The 20,706-nt window shown below is 33.8% G+C and overlaps 1 protein-coding gene and 1 non-coding gene across 2 annotated transcripts; both read left to right on the top strand.

The window, feature by feature from the left end:
- The first annotated feature begins 2,567 nt into the window (after positions 1 to 2,567).
- TRNAK-UUU lies at positions 2,568 to 2,640 on the top strand. The gene has a single exon. It is a non-coding gene; the product is annotated as a tRNA-Lys (tRNA).
- Positions 2,641 to 18,382: 15,742 nt separating this feature from the next.
- LOC124909649 lies at positions 18,383 to 20,422 on the top strand. Its single transcript, XM_047450308.1, has 5 exons — positions 18,383 to 18,673; positions 19,384 to 19,437; positions 19,983 to 20,151; positions 20,248 to 20,319; positions 20,394 to 20,422. The coding sequence occupies exons 1-5, from the start codon at positions 18,383 to 18,385 to the stop codon at positions 20,420 to 20,422; spliced, it is 615 nt and encodes a 204-aa protein (XP_047306264.1).
- Positions 20,423 to 20,706: the final 284 nt, after the last annotated feature.

Here is a 20,706-nt window from a genome sequence, read left to right as displayed (position 1 = left end):
TATATATATATTTTGAATAAAATTTTCATACTTATAAAAAAAATTAACTATATCTCTTATCCTAATATTAAATAATTATATTTCTATTAATAATGATATATATAACATTATTATTATATCCTAATTTTTTCAAAATATTATATAAATTTATTATTATATTTTATTTTTATAATTTTCTCATATATATATATATTATTCACACTAAAAATGTTAGAAAAATTAGATAAGTTAATTAATAAGTAATTAATTATCTAAAAGAACTTAATTAAAGTCAACTCTATGTGCAGTTACATACTTTCAACTTGGCCGGTTAAAACTATTATTCCTAAAATAGCAAAAACCTAAATTCCTTACTTATATTCTCGGAAGTTCGGCTCGGCTAAACTACAAACCGATCAAGTTATCAATCGAGATGTATCTGGTCGAATTAAATCCTAATGCAACATACATTTTCACCGGATAGTCTAAATCAAAACAAAATCAAAGATATAGATATATTGGCAGTTGACGTGTTGATGCAAACATATATTCCTTGGAATGTGCAGAGGAAGGTTTTAAAAGGTTCAGAATGCATCATTTGTCTTCTGAAACAAGTCTACTGATTAGACTGAAGGCAATTATCAAGTGAACAGTCCTAACTTGGTATAAATCTAGAAGCAACCTCCAAGGAGCAGACAGCCGACAAATGTACAGTTGTCAAGTGTACAAATACACAAACCTACAAGCTACTTGACTAGAGCCGGCACGACATCATAATTTGGGAAGCTTCCAATGAATGGATGATCCTTTTGACAAACCATCTTAGAGAGAGAAATATGATCGTTGTCATATTTCTACTATAAAAGGGAGCTAAAGAGCTGAACAAAAAGCTCTGGATTTTGGCTATTTGCACGATCCTTTCACTCCTATGAACATACATTGAGAAACTTACAAAGTTATTGAGTGATAAAAATATACTGTAGAAGTTCTCGGTATTTACATATTTGTAAAAGTGTATTACAATACTGTGTGAGTGTTGTAAAGTGAACATCGAGCAATAAATAAGACTCAATTGTGTGGTGTATTGTGTTGTTGAATATTTCTTAGTGAATATCCTTCTCGTTGTTTGAGAAGAAGGGGTGACGTAGGAGTTTCATCTCCGAACATCCATAAAATTTGTGTATTGTTCTTTAATCATTTCCGGTCATTTAACTAACCGAATATGTTTCCCTTTATTCTAACTGACCCTTCTCCATTCTTATTTCTATCCGATCTGTGTGTTGCTTTAGGCTGAAACAAACATTTCTGTCATTGAACTCGGTTCAAGAGTTTGTGACAGTCTGTATGGTGTTAAGACCGGTGTTAATTTTTAACCAGATTAGTGTCAATCGTTGTGTGTGTAAGATGTCTCCTTTAGTCGGACCCCAGTCTCTTATCGGAGATCCCGATCCTAACAAAAAAATATTTATCTTAATTACTTATTCTGATTTTTCTCAATACTATATATATATATATATTTATTTTTTAAATAAATTAAAATATATATAATCACTTATTTTAATAAAAAATATAAAAATTATTTGTTAAATAATATAAAAAAAATATTTATATAAAATTAGTGATAAAATATAATTTATATATATATATATTGTATAATCTAAATATATTAATAGTTATATATATATATATATATATATATATATATATATATATAATATTGATAAGAGAAAATAATAAAAAAATAATTATAAAGAGAGATTATGAGAGAAAAAATCTAAACTAATTAATTTCATCGTTAAGATGATTTTATATTTCATTTATTTATATATATATATATATAACTTTTTATATTATTAATTATTTAAATATATTTATTTGTATTTTTAAAATATATAATAAATATTCATTAATTTAAAATTGTATTTATTAATTCTTACAAGTTATTATATATTTAATTTATTAATTAGAGAATTAAACGAGAAAATGAATACAAAACGTTTTATCGGTTTTCTTATTCAAACCAACCCAAAATTTTGAGCATGAGGGCGTATACATTGGGAAATTTGATTAAATAACCTCAAAGATGAGGTTATTTGATCTGGTGGTGAATTGATAATTTAATTGCACTCGTGGTCTTTTTTGGACGAAATTGCCCTTGTCGCGAAACGTTAAGTGACTTAGCGTTTCGCGAAGTGAAAATGTGTGAAATATCCAAATTACCTTACTATTTAATATAACTTCCCTCATTTTTTTCATTTATTTTCTTCTCCTTCTCTCTCTTCCTGTTCTTCTCCTCCTTCTCTCTAAACTGGGCAGCGACGATTGGCGGTGACGGCGAAATCCACGACAATGAGTTTCACGACGAGCACGAGCACTGTTCCACTTGGTACGTTTATCTTATGATATTTCAAGTTTATTGATGTTTGGTTTATGCATCTTCGAATCACTGTTGTTTAGGGTTTACTTCCCGTTTCGGTAAGGACTTCCCGTTTCGCTAAGGACTTCCCGTTTCGCTAAGGACTTCCCATTTCGCTAAGGACTTCCCGTTTCGCTGAGGACTTATCGTTTCGCTAAATATTTTAACATGAGTCGTCTTAGCTCAGCTGGTAGAGTGTGTGACTTTTAACCATGTGGTTGTGGGTTCGATTCCCACAGATGGCGTTTTTATAGTTTTTTTTTTACTTTTGCATAAATCAAATGCTCATTTGTAGAGAAATGGTTATGTTTTAATTTGATGCATAAATGAAATGGTATAGAAAATGTTTGTTATGGTTATGTTTTAATTTGATGCATAAATGAAATGGTATAGAAAATGTTTGTTTGTTTTTTTTACTTTTGCATAAATCAAATGTTCATTTGTACTTAAACATTCATTAACAAATACCAAAAGCAGCTTAAACATTCATTAACAAATACCAAAGAAAGTAGTTCACTTTTTACATATTATTATTTTCTTAATTAGAATTAATTTATTTATTTACTGAAGTAATCTTCAGTCCTGCCCTTGAATCCAATTTGTCCAAAAGTCAATGCCAAGAACAATCTCAAGTGCCAAGTAACCAGCCCTAACCTGTTCGTTTACTTGTTTATGTATATTAATATTAGAAAGAAACAGAAATATATTTTAATTGCTCAGTCTCAATGCTGGAAAGAATCCGTTGATCGCCGGAATACTGGAAGGTGCTAACCATCCGATCAACCCAAACCCAATCACGTTCAGATCTTTCCGTAGCCAATCCCTCTCGAAACTACAATCAATCAAACAAACAAATTTCAATTATACTCTTATTTTCTTACATTACATACATATATGATACATACCATGTAAGCTTTCCACCTAAGGCTTTTACAACCATCAAAGGGTTCATGGCTTTAACTGGAGCCTTTAGGAATCCTGAGCTCAGTCTCACCGGTGATAAAAGACAGACAAGATCCGTTTCGCTAAGTGCTTAGCATTTCGCGAAAAGCTAAGCACTTAGCGAAATGCTAAGCACTTAGCGAAACGCTAAGCACTTAGCGAAACGGTAAGTCCTTAGCGAATCTTCCCTGAAACGGAACTCATATGATCCAAGATTATATGCAAAACCCATTAATGAACCACACTTAACGAAATGCTCAAATATGAACCAAATAACAAATATGAACCCACAAATATGAACAAATATGAACCAAATATGAACGAAATATGAAAAGGTTTTTGAAATGAAGAAAATATAAACATGAACATAACTGTTTATCAGATCTGAAATGAACATCTACCTCGACGACCTTTAAATCCTTAGAATCGGAGACCTGCATACCCTAAACCCTAGAATCGGAAACCTGCATGCAAAATAGATTTAGGGTTATAGATCTTGTAAATCTGTATAGATAAAAACATAAATGGATTAGGTTAGAAGATCTTGTAAATCTGTATAGATCTGTATAGATAACCGCCGTCGTCCGTCGCCGTCCGTCGTCGCCGCCGGCCGCCGTGAAGGAGAGAACGGGAGAAGAGAGAGAAAGAAAACTAAGGAAATGAAAATATTTGAGTATTTATACTAACCCTAATCCACTTCGCGAAACGCTAAGTCACTTAGCGTTTCGCGACAAGGGCAAATTCGTATAAAAAAAATATAGAACCACGAGCGCAAAAAAATTATAATATTACCATCAGATCAAATAACCTCATCTTTGAGGTTATTTGATCAAATTTCCCTATACATTTCCACCCATGCAAAAATCTAAATTAACCACGTAATTCGACATGATAATTCCATTAATTTAATTATGTGGTTAATTTAGAGTGAAAATAAGTACACCCATATGAGTAATTATGACAATCGAAGTTAAAACATAAATATTATTAAATTAACAAAATTCTCAAATTATAAAAATCTAAAATTATTTTTTTTATATTATCAAGATTATAATAAATTCCATAACGTACCATAATGACTGAAATAAATGTCAGGAAGACTAAAAGTTCTGTTTCACCCTTGAGTTTTTTTTTTATTCTTGATCATAGTATGTTAAGTCAACTGAAAGGTATTTGTTAAGATGTAACCGTAAAAAATCCATTTAAAGAACACTAAAGGGGATATTCTAAAGAAGATCGGAATAATTGAAGGCAACGGTTTTGTGGGAAATATAAGGGTTAGATGGGCCGAAAAGAACAAACAAGTCAGGAAAGATAGCATCCCTGAAACAGTCATCTCCTCAGCTCCTCCTACTGTTGCAATTCCTGGCAAAGAAAATACTCAGGCTGATAACAAGGATCCTACTGCTGGTCCAACGTGGTCAATGAGGAAAAACGAAATAGCAAATTTGGCAGGACTGAGAAACCAGATGAAAAAGCTATTTTTCAAATTAATAAACAAGAGATTACGATGCCCCAAGAAAGAAATGATCAGTTGAATGCTCAGTTCAACCGTCACTATCTAAAGAATTGGTATCTCTTCAACAAAGACCAATATGATGAAGTGATCAAGTGGACGGTTGACGTCATGAAGGAAATTTCGAAATGTAATAAAATAAATGTGTACACAATCATGAGCAACCCAAACAAACCTGGCAAGAAGGAAAGGTGTGGAATGGAAATGCCATGAGCGATCCAGAAAAGGGAAAATTCCAGATAGACACTTTATTCCCAAAGGTAATTACACTTGATCATCCGCACCGGTTTGAGCTCCCACCAGAAATTGAAGAAAAATGTGTCAATGCATGGGAGTTTGTCATAGTTGGTCATTTTATGGGCAACATGAAGGCACCATTTGCCGAGGTTAAAAGAACGTTGATGGGTCAGTGGGAATCCTCTAGTCTAGAGAGGATCACAATCAATGATCACGGATTCTACTTTCTATCCTTCAGGAATGGAAGTGAAATAAAGTCGATCATAGAGAGCGAATATACTTTTATCAGGGGAAAAAGATTCAAGTTGTACAAGTGGAGCGAGGAACTTAATACTAATCATAGACCGCCTGAACTTGAACAAATCTGGGTGAATCTCAAGAATGTTCCACCACACATGTGCAACCCGATGGGTCTTGCCTATATTTCAAGCATTATAGGCAAACCACTTATGTTTGACCCAGCAATGGAAGGCTATGAGCGTGCATCTGTGGCCAGAGTTAGTGTCGAAATCCATCCAAGTAGCTCTCTTCTAATCAATCTTGAACTTAAAGATAGACTGGGAAATTTATTTGACATTGGAGTTCAATACGAATGGAAACCAAATCGATGCATATGGTGTAACATTTTCACACACGCTACGAATAAATGTCCAGTCAATAATAATCTAAAATCGAAGGCCAATAACAACACTCAAGTAAGTGATATCAATGACTCTAACCAGGCTCAGGTTGAGAGAAATGTGAACAGGTCTGAACTTAACAGCAATGAACGCACTGAGGATGATAAGATGGGCAACCAAAAGCAAGAACATATAAGGGTAAGAAAGAAGATAGGAAAAAGAATGAAGTGGGTAAGGGTACAAGCTGGCCCTACTAACGTTGATCATATTGGTCATGTTCAGGGCACCGGTCCTAGGGATTCTGTTTTCTCAAGAATATATCCTATTCAAAATGTCAGTCCTGGTTAGGGTATCGGTCCTGATAAAGCTGGACATAGACACACCGATCCTAGAACTTCTCATAAAGCTACTGTTCCTAGCCATATTGACCATATTAAGCCTGGTCTTGGACTTGTTGATCATGAAACTACTCAAGCTACCGGACTTGCTACTACAGGTCCTGATGAAAAATGTGCAACCATTGCTGATCCCGACTATATTGGTCATGATACTAGCACAAGTCCTATTATTGTGGATTATACTATTGTTGGTCCTAACTCCACCGATCCCAATACTGATCAAAGAACTGGTCTTGATGTAACTACATGTCCTAGTTCTAAAGTTTCTGAAATTCAAAGATCTATGGGACGGGGAATACTTGGCCCATATGAAACAAGCAAAATTGGATCTGAAGGCACTCTAATAGGTCGTGAGTCTACTCTTCACAGTTCTAGGAATGCAAGTAGGAACCGAAAAAACAATGTCATCAAAATTCGAAATGACCTGATCCTTGGGCTCAGAACCACCTTTCGAGATGATGAACAAGAGAATCTTGGAATAAGTAATAAAGAAGCTCTTGAGAATGGACTAGGAAATCTTGGGTTTTGTGAAATCAAAAGATCAAGTGCAGAAGAAGATAATTTGGTCTTGAATAAGGCAGTGAGTCTTAGTTCTGAAGTAGGGCAAATTAAAACCGATAACAAACATGAATCCAGTAGTGAAGAGGTTCAAAGTTAGAAAAGACCTACTAAATCAGAACAAGATGAAAATCGAAGACAAAGAAGAAAGATCATGGATCCAGAAGCTACTAAATCTATCAGGGGAGAAGATGAGATCTACATGAGGCAACTCTCACTCAATGGCAATAGTATTCCATATAATCAAACTGTAGCCATTGAGGATAGTGAGGCAAGTGATGCTTATGATTTCTTTGATGAAGAGGTTTAGGACAGTCTGGAAAGTCAGGAACCCAACACTTATATTCATTCATGAATATAGTGACATGGAACATAAGGGGACTCAATGACCCTCTAAAATGTAAAGAAATCAGGAGGATCATTGAGAATCAGAAGATCACTATTATGGGTATTCTTGAGACAAAAGTCAAAAGTCGGAACGTTGAGAAGGTTAGCAAACTGTGTATTGATAGTAGCTGGGAAATCATTCACAACTCAAATGACAAAACGGGCAGAATCTAGGTTATTTGGGATAACAAAGTTGTTGAGATGATGACTCTCTTTTCGAATGATCAAGCAATCCTGGTGGAGGTCAAAGACAGAATCACAAGAATCGTGTGTAATCTTGCTATTGTCTATGGTAGCAACTCAAGCACTGACAGAAGACTCCTCTGGAATTGTCTTAGAAACTGGATCTGTATTGATAAATCTTGGTCTGTCCTCGGTGATTACAATGTAACCAGAAACGAATCTGATCGTAGCCCAGAATCTGAAATTACTCGGGATATGATTGACTTTAATGACTGTATCAGAGATATGGGTTGTATCGAGCCTACCAATTTTAGGAACTTCTTCACTTGGTCTTCTACGAGAGGGAATGAGAAAATTAGAAAAAGTAGAATTGACAGATGTCTGGTAAATGAGAGCTGGATTAACCAATTTCCGAGAAGTCAACTTCATGTTTTGAATCCGGGTATATCTGATCACTGCCCGATTAAATTGTTTTGGGAAAAGGAAGAAAGGTTCAAAAGGCCCTTTAAAATTTTCAATTTCTGGATGGATGATGATAAATTCAAGGGTATTCTCGAAAGCGTATGGTCAACAGATGTCAGAGGTTCCAACATGTACAGGGTTTCTGAGAAGCTTAAGCTCCTGAAGAATCATCTCCAAAGCTTTGACAAGAAGAAGTTCAACAATATCTCCAATTGAGTTCTGGCTGCTAGAGAAGAACTGGAAGAGGTTCAGAAAAAGTTATTAAGGGATGATAGTGATGAACAACTCAATGAAACAGAAAGATATGCGCTTGAAAACTTCAGGAAACTGAGTCTGCTTGAAGAGAATTTTGTTAGATAGAAATCAAGACAGAGTTGGCTTTCGTTGGATGACAAAAACACAGCTTTCTTCTACAAAAAATGCAAGGCTAGAAACATGAGAAACAATGTGTATAGGCTGAAGAATGATGATGGTGAATATGTTCAGGGTCAAAAGGGTGTCCAAGATCTGGCTATTGATTTCTATAAACAACTTATGGGTACAAGAAAGCAGCATCAAAGTCACCTGAATACCATGTATCAAATTATTGATAGGAAAATCTCTGCAGAAGATAGTCGCGAGTTGATAAGGGTGGTCACGAAGATTGAGGTTAAAGAAGCTCTGTTTAGTATTGATGGGAATAAAAGCCCGGGTCCTGATGGGTTTAATGCACAGTTCTTCAAAGATAATTGGTCGGTTGTGGGTAAAGATGTTACTGATGGGGTTCTGGAGTTTTTCAAAAATAGGAAGATGTTAAAGCAATGGAATACAGCGGTCCTAACCTTGATCCCCAAAACTGCGGTACCTGAGAAAGTACAAGATTTCAGACCAATTTCCTGTTGCAATGTGATTTATAAAATAATTTCAAAAATCATTTCTAAACGTTTTAAAAATGTAATAGGAAAAATAATAAATCTTAATCAATCTGCATTCATCCCCGGTAGGACAATCTCTCATAATATTCTTCTCATGCAGAGCCTATTAAAAGGCTACGGGAAAAAGAAAATATCCCCGAGAGTGGCTTTTAAAATAGATATCAAGAAAGCTTTCGACTCTGTTAGATGGGAAGCCATTCGAGACTTTCTGGTTGTTTCTGCTTTTCCTATGATTTTTATCGATTGGATTATGCAATGCGTTTCATCATCCTGCTTTGTTGTTAGCGTCAATGGAGTCCATAGAGGTTATTTCAAGGGTGAAAACGGGGTAAGGCAAGGGGACCCCTCTCTTCTTACCTTTTCGTAGCTATCATGGCGATCTTTGAGAGCATCTTCGCGATGTTCCGAAAGAATCGTCCATACATCTTTCACCCATTTTGTGAGGTAGAGGAGGTAACACATTTATGCTTTGCTGACGATTTGTTCATTCTAGCACACGCATACGTTGATTCCATTAAAACTATTAGGGCTGCACTAACATTATTTTCTGAGGTAACAGGTTTAACTATTAATGAAAGCAAAAGTGTGGCATTTTATGGAGGCGTGAAGGACGAAACAAAGCAGGACATCTTCAACATCATGGGCATCAAGGAAGGCAACTTTCCCATAAGGTACTTAGGAATTCCGTTAACTGCGAAGAAGACCGAGATCTCACACTACAAGCCGCTGATTGAAAAGGTAAAAAACACGATATGTGGTTGGGCAGCAAAAAAAACTTTCTTATGTAGGGACAAATGGTCATAGTTGGCTATTGGCGCAACAAATGGTCATTCCGAAGAAGGTAATGAAGGAACTCGACACGCTGATGAGAAACTTTATCTGGGGTAGTAGTGGAAGAGAACGAAAGAAAGTCAAATGGACCGCTCTCTACAAACCGAAGGACGGGGGAGGCATCGACTTGAAGAACTGTATCGAGTGGAACAAGGCTCTAACCTTCAACATATGTAGACTTTGGAGCGCAATCAGGAGTCACTATGGATCAAATGGGTGCATACGAGGTTTATGAAACATGAAACCAGCATCTGGACCTGCAAAATTCACGAAGGTATGAGCTGGCCTCTAAAAAAGATTCTTAAACTAAGAAACAATATTGCAGATCTTTATGACATCCGACTAGGGGACGGGAAAGGCACTCTATTCTGGCATGACTCTTGGTTTGAAAACCAGCCTATCAACGACAAGGAGGAGTTTCAAAATACTCGTATCAGAAGGGACTGCGCAAAAGCGAAAATCAGAGACATCAAAGACGGGAATTGGAACTTGCTCTTGAGAAGAATTCCAGAAGGAAAGAGGATACTTGATCATATAAGTAACATACAACTACACGACAGACCGGATATTCATGAATGGAAAGCTGATGACAATGGGGAGCTGGTATTGAAGAAAATATGGGAGATAATCCGGGAAAAAGCGCAGAAAGTAGAATGGGCTCCTCTTGTATGGTCAACGAAGATTATCCCTCGACACCAGTTCATTCTATGGCTCGCCTTCTGGGAAAGACTCAGCACTCGTGATCGTATCAGTAAGTATATGAGCATCCCAGACGCGAGTTGTCTTCTATGCATAGGAAATGAAGAAACCATAGATCACCTATTCGGGAGCTGCTGTATTGCTTCGGAGCGTTGGGACAGATTCTATAAAATCCTAGAGCTGACCAGTTTCCCGAGCGAATGGAATGAAATCAAAGAAGCAGCACTACTCAAAGCCAAGGGAAATAGATTTGCAACAAGCGTGTTCAAGTGTGGCTTTGGAGCAGTGGTGTATAACATTTGGCAAGAATGCAAGGGTATATGACAGAACCCGCAGGAGCATTGACAAGTTATGGAAAGATATTGTATCGGATTGCAGCGCCCTCGCGGGAACGTGGAGAAGAATTCCAAGCACGGAGCAGAACTGGAATATCTGTAGGAACTGGAATTTACCGTTTTTTAAACTCACTAGAATTGAAAGCATTGTAAACAAATAATTCATTTACGTTTTTAGTTTTTTAGCTTTTATTCAGAATGTTACGACTTCAAAATCATTCTAGGCCTTTCTAGAATGATCTCTTAAACTCGTGGATTTTTTTCTCGTTTTTGAGAATTTTTAATGCAATGACGCTAAGTCGTTTCCCCCCCCCCCAAAAAAAAAAATTCCATTTAAAGACTAATACTCATTAATAATATTTCTTAGTCTTCGCCTCTGTTGAGATATGATTCTCTTCTCATCTCATTATAAAAAAATGTATCTAGTGATATAAAAGCCATCAAATCTCACTAGGGTCGAAACAAAGTATTACTTAGACAACGATTCCATGTATTAAAATTCATGTCTCAATCATTAGTAAAAGTATGTAAGTGAATAAAAAATAAAGTCGGATCCATTGAAGAACAATTACATAACTTAACGGTTAAAGATAATTATGATCGTTCGGAGGATGGTGTAGGTTCATCACTAATGAGCGCACAAAGGGAGAGGTCGTATGTCCCTCCCACAAGACTCACGATGGTCGACTTTCCTAGATTTGATGGTGTGGATGTTGAAGAATAGTTGATTTCAGTAGAGTAGTTCGTTGATAGAACAACCAATATAACTAAATTCAAGTTTGCTCCTATCCATTTCTCTAGTGATACCCGGACATTGTATGGATCCTACCTGTAAACAAGAAATCCAATTGTCACATCTTATGAGTCAGTTGATGATCTTAAGCAAACTAAATATGTTAATGAGTATAACATCAAATATATTGTTATTTCTCAAAAACTCATACATATGTTGGATGAATATACAATACAATAGATGAACAACGAGCTTTTTATCTTCATTCATGCCCTATCTAATTCAAAAGATTACAACTCTTCTAATGTTGGATAAAAATGGGTCACTACATGTTATCATTATTATAAATACTAAAAATACCCATAATTTTATCAACAATTGGATACTTAAGAATATTAATCACCCGGTGTTGTCTACAAAATCTTTACCCGTGAAATAGGTAGATGGATCCAACTTAATTAGCGAAGTTTATTGTTAATGATTATTGAGCGGGATGGAATTATCAAGTTTTTGAAGGGTATTAATCAATCTAGATTGAACATTTTGGAAAGTGATAAGTTGTTTAAGCTACTGAGCAAAGGGAATAAATTAACAATGATTCAAATGAAGAGTTCTCATGAAACAACAGAACAATTTTACAATTTTGTATTCTTCTCCAAATTAGACCTTCAATTGTGTTATCACCAAATTCAAATGAAGACTTCAAACTATTATAAAACGACATTCCAAACTCACGAAAGCCTATACGAATTTTAGTGATGTTTTTTGTTCTCACCAGTGCACCCTAAACGTTCCAAATCTAATGAATTCGTTTTTAAAAGCATTTTTGAGAAGGTTGGTGCTAGTTTTTTTCAAAAACATATTGATATATAGTACAAATTAAGAGGAAAACCTAAAGAACCTAGTTGATATATAGTACCAACTAGGAGGAAATCATAAAAACAAACACACTCTTCCTCAATCGAGATAAATGTGAATTTGACTGCATTAAGATATGTTATAAATTTTTTAAAATTAAAATCGATTTAATGATTTTAGAAATATTTCATGTACATTAAATCTAATAATGGAAGCGTGGTTGTATTGAGAACTTATTTCCAATCATTGCTCATCTCTCGATAATCTTCGATTAACCTTAGCGTTTCTCCCACAAAGTATTTAACGTAACGTCGAAATTCTTTAAAGTCTTCTAAACCTTTTTATCTCCCTCAACTCTGAATGATGTAGTTTTTTATAGAAGAAATAGGCTTAGGAACCTTTGAAAATAGTAAGTCATATTTATAGAATTATTAGGGACATCAATGGGTATTCTATCTATCGGTAAGTGAAGTACCCATCCCCATCCCCAAACCTGATTTCATTATACTATCCGACCCTGAATCCGAACTCGATAGGTATCTCTATTTGTTTCATCATCCCCGATTCGTTGGGTATGAAATCTTCGAAGGATACCCCATTATCCTATTAAATATTTATAAGCTTTTAAATGTTGAAAATAAAAAAATATAACTTTAAAACTAATGATATCCAAATAAATAAATAAATAATATAAACATTATTTACTCATACTTATGTTGTTGTAGTGGTTGAAGAATATAACAATATTGTTGTTATTAGAATTGAAGAATAAATTAGAAAGAATGAATGTTGAAAAACTAGAGAGAATAATGTTAAAAAACTAGAGAGAAATATATTGAATATAAAAATGCGAAGATAAATACTCAAGAGAAATAAATATTTTGGTTGATGTGAAGAGTAAAAGTATAATAAATGATATATATTTATTATAATAATTATAATGGTTAAAATTTTTAAAAAGTAACTTCATTAAAAAAAATTAATATATATATATATATATGATTGCCTACATCCCTTCTACTACACTATTTTTTACACATTATCAAATAAAATAATTTACACCTTAGTGTGTTACATTTTATTTGTTACATAAAATTAACAATTACAAGATATCCTACCTTAATGTTACATTATCAAATAAAATAATTTATACCTTAGTGTGGCCATGTACTTAGTAGTGAATGTGTAACATCCCTACACAAACAATAAGATCTATTAATACTCATATCATAAGGCAATACTCATATCATAGGGCGGAAGCCATATAATATACTTCTCTATACACAAAAGATGCTACAACAAGATAAGCTAAACACCACTACATCTATCATCATTCTATACCAGTCTTATATACATCTCTATTAGACAGCCAAGTACAGATCCCAAAAATATAAGATAAGTAATTATTAAAAAAAATACATATTAAGTCCATCAGTCTTGGTCCCTCTTTCCACACGCATCTTTTGCACTATGATCGACTCAAAATCTTCCTTCACCTATCATAAAAACTATGGTTGGGTCCCTAAACCACACAAGCATAATGAGTCGATAACCCCAACAAGCATTTAAAAGAGTACATAAAAGACATTTATACTACATTGCATCCATGAGGGTTTTTAAAGGTATATCATCATTAACGAATGTACAATTACATCTTGAGCCGTATTGGGACCTTAGACCTTGAGAGTTGATCCTCAAGGTTAGGCATCCATATTCGTCAATTTGTCAGCCATATTTTGGAATTAGAGTACCAGAGCTCATCCTGATAGCCGTCCTTCCATACCCGTTAATTCCTACATCATTATCATTTTGATTCCAAATCCCTTCTATAAAATTATCATTCTTTAGAAATCATAAACATATAATGAAAATATTTTGCATCGTTTATATAAAATACATGAATAAATAGCATTGTGTGGGTTTATAAAATAGTAGAGAAATAGTACATACCTACTAATTCCTTATCAACAGAATCATCGGTTGAACCACTCGATCCTGACTTCCATCATCCACGGTCCTAGATCTCTATTAGGACCGAAGATTTTCGGTCGAGAAAAATGTGATTTTTGGATGTGATATAATGAGACACCAATGATCTTGAAAATTTTGAGACAATGAAGACTTGGCCTACTTCTACTTTGATCAAACAACTACATGGATTCTTCAGAATCACGGGTTATTACAAGAGATCATTCGATATTATGGATGGATTATTACAAGAAAGGAAATCACAAATGAAATTATAAATCAGAATGATCCTTTAATCAATTTAAATAGTTAATGACAACCCAACCTATTTTGGCATTACTTGACTTCAATATTTCATTCGTGGTAGAGACATATGTAAGTGAAAATTGAATCGGGACAGTGCTTATGCAAAATAATTGACCTATCTCCTTTATAAGAAGATCTCTCTAATGATAAAATTCCTTCATCTACGTATGAAAAACAATTGTTGATACTTACATTGGAGGTTGAGAAGTGATGACCTTATCTTTACTATAAACCATTTGTAGTTAAAACGGATCATGAATCTCTTAAATATTTGTTTCAATAAAGAGTTCAAACTCCAACTCAAGAAAAATGGATCTACAAGCTAGTAGTTATATATGACTTCATTGTTGGGAGAATGTGGTGTCTGATGCATTATAAAGATATGGTAATGAAGTACAATGTTCATGGTTGTATGTATAACATTCATATGTAATTGATCGCAATAATCAAACTTGGGGGTTTTCGGTCCGAATATGATTATTCTCTTTCAAGAAATAAGAGAGGATATAAAAATTCACCCTCATTTCACTTTAATAGATGGGGGTACGAGGAAGGAGGGTAAGTTGGTAGTGGGAATTGAATCGGAGCTTCGAGTAATCCTCATTGCGTCTATGCACTCGAGTCCCACATAAGGACATTCAGAAAATAATGGTCACCTTAAAAAAGTTGCAGCTTATATATTTATGGACAAGAGTGGCCAGAGACGTGCAGAGAATATACACGGAATATATACGTACTTGCGATGTGTGTCAAAAGAACAAATGAGAAAACTTATATCAGAAAGGTATTCTCCAATCATTGTTAATACCGAATAAATTTTGAGAATCTGTTTTTATTTATAAAACACTTACCAAATGAAAGAGAGAAAATTTGTGATTTTTATAGAGATAGATTGTTTATCCAAGTTAGCGCATTTTGTGGCTCTATAACACACTTTTTTTGGAAAACGACTTAGTGTCATTTCTTTAAAAAACTCAAAAGTAAGAGAATAGTTCGAGAGTTAAGATCAAACATTGACAAGTTTTGACTTTTACAAAAAAAAAATGAAAAACAAACTGAAATTAGAAACAACAAAGAGAATTACAACAAACAAAAACTGTCTAAAGCATTTTGAATCTTCTTTTACAATAAAAAAGAATGAAGAAGTTTTTATTAACAATATCTTAAAGTTCATAGAATACCCGTGTACATTATAAGTGGCAGCGATAAAATATTTATTAGTTCTGTCTCCCATGAGTTCCATAAATTACAAAGGGTGCATTTGGCCATGTCCTCTACTTACCACCCGTAAACCGATGATCGAACGTATGTGGTTAATCATTGTCTTGGGACATGTTGTATGGTTGGACAACGTCTCAATGGATCAAGTGGCTTCCCCTTGCAGAATGATGGTATAACACTAACTATCATTTTGTAATTCAAGTATCACCATTTGAAGTTATATATGGCTATAAACCTCTTATACATACACCATACCTCGTGAGCGACTAGAGAATTGTAGAAGTCAAATGCACTCTACTTACTAAGTAAGTGACTCTTCAAATGCTAAAGTTTCACTTAAGAGAGCTTAGAATCGAATGAAATAATCATAGGATAAATGCATGATGGAGATAAAATTAACAATTGGGGATTGGGCTTTAATCAAGCTTACACCCTATTGAAAAATGTTAGTGTAGAAGAAGTATCATAAGTTAATACCCAATTCTTTGGCCTCTTCCTTGTCAAGGGGAACATTGGAGAAGTAATGTATCCATTGGATATCGGGTATGAAGCTAAGAATTTTAATGTATTTCATATATCTTAGTTGAAAAGTTATTGAGAACACCAGAGACCATAAAAGCAATTCCTAATGTGATGGCATCGAATGAGGTTCTAGAAATCATTTTAGCAGAATGTATCTACACGTAGAGGGAAAACGTCGTCATCGTGTATAAGTAGGCATGTACAAATGGAACCGACGGTTCGGGTATCTGAAGGAACCAAACTGATTGGCTTGGATAATTTATTTGAGTTTCGGTTCCGGGTCGAAATCGGGGCAGAACTGATTGGATCGGGTATCCATTAAATAAAGCGAGTCCAGAACAGAACCAAAATATATAGATCTACTTTCCTCTTCTAATCTTTATATGTCTCCTCTCATTCCCTCCGTCTGCCGCCCTCCGTTCGTCGCCCTCTGTCTACCGCCCTCCGTTTGCCGCCCAAAGAACCTGTCTGGAACTCTAGTTCCCTCCGTCCGCCTCCCTACGTCTACCGCAAAAGAAGTAGTCTAAACCTTTTCCTATAGAGTCGACTTCCAACTGTGGGTTTCCCCATCAATAGTCAATGTATTGACTTCCAACGAATATCTCTAATCATGAAACCCAGTTAAGGTCTCCGACGGTTATCGCTATCTCTAATCATGAAACATAGTTCAGGTCTATAACGGCTATCGCTATCTCTAACGACAACTATAACTATCTCTAATCCAAGTAAGTGCACCTATTTTTTTTCTTAATAGTTATTCATTGTCTCAACTTATAGTTTCTGATGTTTAAACTTGTTTAGGATGGAAAGTCTAAATGGCTATTTGCTAATGAAACTCACTCTGTTTAGGGATGTATAAACTGGTTACGTTTGTGCTGCCAATGTGTTGTTTGAACTTGTTTAGGATGGAAAATCTAAATGGATAGTTAATGAGAAACATTAGAATCAGATGTTAATGAGAGTTTCCTTGTGTATATTCTCCAAAAGTTGGTTATGTATACCATTAGAACTTAAAAGCAATTATGAATTGTCTTTATAGACGGTAAAACCATAGACAAGATGCATTATCTTGTAGAATTGATGGTTTAAAATGAATCAGCTGCTTTTATAGTGTATTCATTATTCAAACAATTCTATGAAAAATTTGGAATATTAAAATTTTTGCCTTTTTGTAATGTTGAAGTTAGTAAGAATAAAGTTGTCGCTAGGGTTGATCAATGAATAACCTAACCATTGGGACTCTTTGTATTGACGATTTTTCTTCACAAATATTTTCTTGGGGATAAATCAAATTGGGATTACTTTGTATTGGCAAATATCTCTTATTGTGAGCTTAAAAGGAAAGTATGTTTTATCCTTTTTTTGTTGTATCGTGATTCAATTTAGATTTCGCCAATTTGTTTTTAAAAAACATTTGGATTTTGTTTGTAAAATAACTATGGATCATATTACAAAGTTTATTCTACAATGCACATATATTTATTGGAAATTCTCCAATTTTGTTTTAGTTTGCTATTAAAGCTTAACTGAATTTTAAGTTGGATCTAAAACTGATTTTAGAATGGATAAAAAATAAAATTTGAGATGGATGAGGTAACATGAATTTCGATCATATCAAAACAGACAATTCCATCAATACTATCATGTTACTATTTTTTTACCCTCGTTAGATAAGAAGCCACAATCAGGCTAGCAAATATCTCTTTTTCATTTAAGTTCGATCTATAGCCATATTTGAGTTCTTCTAGAAGAGAACTCCGTGATATTAAGCAAAAGGAACCAATAATGTCTTTTAAGTATAATATTCCATTTTTAAGTACTGTTTATATATCTCATATATTTTTTATAGAAATGTAGACAACAACACTTAATTCACTTTAACGTGAGAAATGTAGTATGGTACTTTCCTTTATGTCTTATTAGGGTAATTTTGTTGTAATTAGGTTGACAATTCATAGCCAAATGTTATTGATGGTCGTGGAATTTCTAGTATTTATAGTCAAAGTTCATGATAATTCATTCTAAACTTTATGAGTTTGAGAGTAAGATAGTATAATGGAATCATTTGTATTTGTGATTTTAATATGCATCCAAACTTGTTTTTGTTTGTTGTACTTGTAGACTTGTAAGTTTAAATTAGTATAATTTTTTTGAATAATTAGAGTTATGATCAAGATTGTCTAGTTGACGTATTTGCTATTTAATTTGTTTTAGTTAAGTGAGTCAAATTGAAGAAACTATAAGGACAGACACTACAAAAGAGTTCCTAGATTGGTTTGATAGAGAACACTTGAATCATGTTGAAATTGAAAGAGAAGAGTTTAGAGAATCGTATTTGGGAGCATTTCACTAAGGAGAGTATTGAAGGGATTCCTAAAGCCAAATGTAATTATTGTGGTAAATATTTGGGTGGTTCTTCGATCAATGGAACTTCTCATTTGTTTAAACATCATGGAGGATGCAAGAAAGTGCAAAACATAGATTTGTTGAAGGAAAAACAAGTTGTTGAGACAGATTCATTTACTAATGAAGAATTTCGAAGACATGTTGCAATGATGATCATTTTCCATGACTATCCACTTTCTATGGTAGAACACATCAAGTTTAGAGATTTACTTGAATATGTTAATCAAAAACCAATGCAATTTCCTTCAAGAAACACCATAAAAAAAGGCGTGTTAAAGATTTATGAGGCTGAAAAAACTAAAAATAAATAAATCAAGAATCGCTATCACCACTTACATTTGGACTTACACATACCAACGGAAAAGGGATATAGTTGTGACATCACATTTTATCGACGATAAATGTGTGTTGCAAAGTTTTTTTATTTAGATTTATCTACGTACCATGTCCACATAAAAGTGAAACATTGGCCAATGTGTTAACAAATAGATTGTTAGAATAGAATTTGGACTTGAAATTGTCAACCATCACCGTTGACAATTGCTCTACAAATGATGTAATGGTTCAAGATGTGGTGTGTTGGTTGAACAAAGGTCATTTGTTATCTAACGGTGAATATGTTCATATGTGTTGTTGTGCACACATTTTGAATTTGATTGTGAAAGATGGTTTAGATGTGATTAAGTCGTCAATTGAGAAAGTGCGTGATAGTGTTCTGTATTGGTTGCCTTCGCCTAGAAGGATAGAGAAATTTGAAGATAATACAAGGACACTTGGAACTCACATGGGTAATAAATTGTCTCTTGATTGTCCAACTCGATGTAATTCAACTTTTTTTATGCTAAGAACTGTTTTGCAATATAAGTTGGTTTTTTGTTGATGCTCTCTTCAGGATAGACAATACAATCACGAGCCAACTGATAATGAATGGGATCTTGCCCAAGAAGTATGTGAAAGACTTGAACAATTTTTCAATGCGACTGAGCTGTTTTCTTCAACAAAATATCCTACGTCGAATATATGTTTTTCTAAAATATGTGAGATTAAATTGACTTTCGCTACTTGGATAGAGTCTCCCATTGAAAAGATTCAAGATATGAAAATTTTGATGATGTCAAAGTCTGACAAATATCGGTTAGATACACATATCTTGATGGATGTTGCTTGTATTCTGGATCCGAGGAATAAATTGAAGTTGGTTTAATATTATTTTACACGTTTCTACCCAAGTGAATGGAAAACAAAGTTAAATGAAGTGCGTCAAAAGTTTTATCATTTGTTGAAGGAATACACAAATGATATTTTCAATGCTCCACTGACCAAGAGTTAAACAAATATTCTCCGGTCAATGAGTACTAATTATCTATAGACTTTACTAGCTTTTGTGAGAACGACGAATATATGAGCACACAAATGAAATATGTGCTAGATATGTATTTGGAGGAAAAATTGCTTCCAACAACAATGAATATTGATGTTCTCGCTTATTAGAATGATAACTTTAAATATCCCATGTTACGAGAAATTGCAAGAGATTTATTGTTGATTTTAGTGTCAACAAATGCTTTAGAGTCTGCGTTTAGTACAAGTGATAGAATTATTGGTCCTCATCAGAGTAGGCTTAATGTGGAAATGGTAGAGGCTCTTATGTATGCAAAAAGTTGGTTATTAGGTATTGTTAATAATATCTTAAAATATAATAAAGTCTTATTCTCTTTTCTTATTATTATTCAATTTTTTTATTAATAATGTGTAGGTGAACCTCCTAATGAAACATTGTTCATGAACACATATATAGATTTGGACCTAGATTGCGATAAAGATTTCGGTATGATTTAATCATTTCCGATCATAATTTGTAAATATTTTTTGCTAATTATTTTTGATCTCTTACCGATGTAGATGACGTTGAAGAGAGGATTGTAGAATGAAGATTTCAAAAATTCGATATATTTTTTAGAAAATGTCTTTTGAATTTAATATATTTTGGAGATCTATTATTTTGCTTGGATTAGATCCAGTATTTTGAATTTGATATATTTTAGAGATCTATTATTTTGTTTGGGTTAGATCTAATATTTTGAATTTGATATATTTTGGAGATCTATATTTTATTTGGGTTAGATCTAACATTTTGTTTGCTAAAATTGATATTGGATCTATTGGTGTGAAAAAATGGACTATGCTATATTAGATAGATATGTAATTTTATACC

Source organism: Impatiens glandulifera, chromosome 7 (genome assembly GCF_907164915.1).
Source record: "Impatiens glandulifera chromosome 7, dImpGla2.1, whole genome shotgun sequence".
Classification (NCBI taxonomy): domain Eukaryota; kingdom Viridiplantae; phylum Streptophyta; class Magnoliopsida; order Ericales; family Balsaminaceae; genus Impatiens; species Impatiens glandulifera.
Note: the sequence above shows the minus strand (reverse complement) of the source record. Positions and strands in the feature narration are given on the sequence as shown.

Bases quoted from the DNA above. Each gene is read 5' to 3' on its own strand.
- LOC124909649 (XM_047450308.1), top strand. From the start codon at position 18,383: ATGTTGAAATTGAAAGAGAAGAGTTTAGAGAATCGTATTTGGGAGCAT. The intron at 18,674-19,383 runs GTAGAACACATC...TGCTCTCTTCAG, and splicing joins ATGACTATCCACTTTCTATG to GATAGACAATACAATCACGA. The intron at 20,320-20,393 runs GTATGATTTAAT...TTACCGATGTAG, and splicing joins AGATTGCGATAAAGATTTCG to ATGACGTTGAAGAGAGGATT.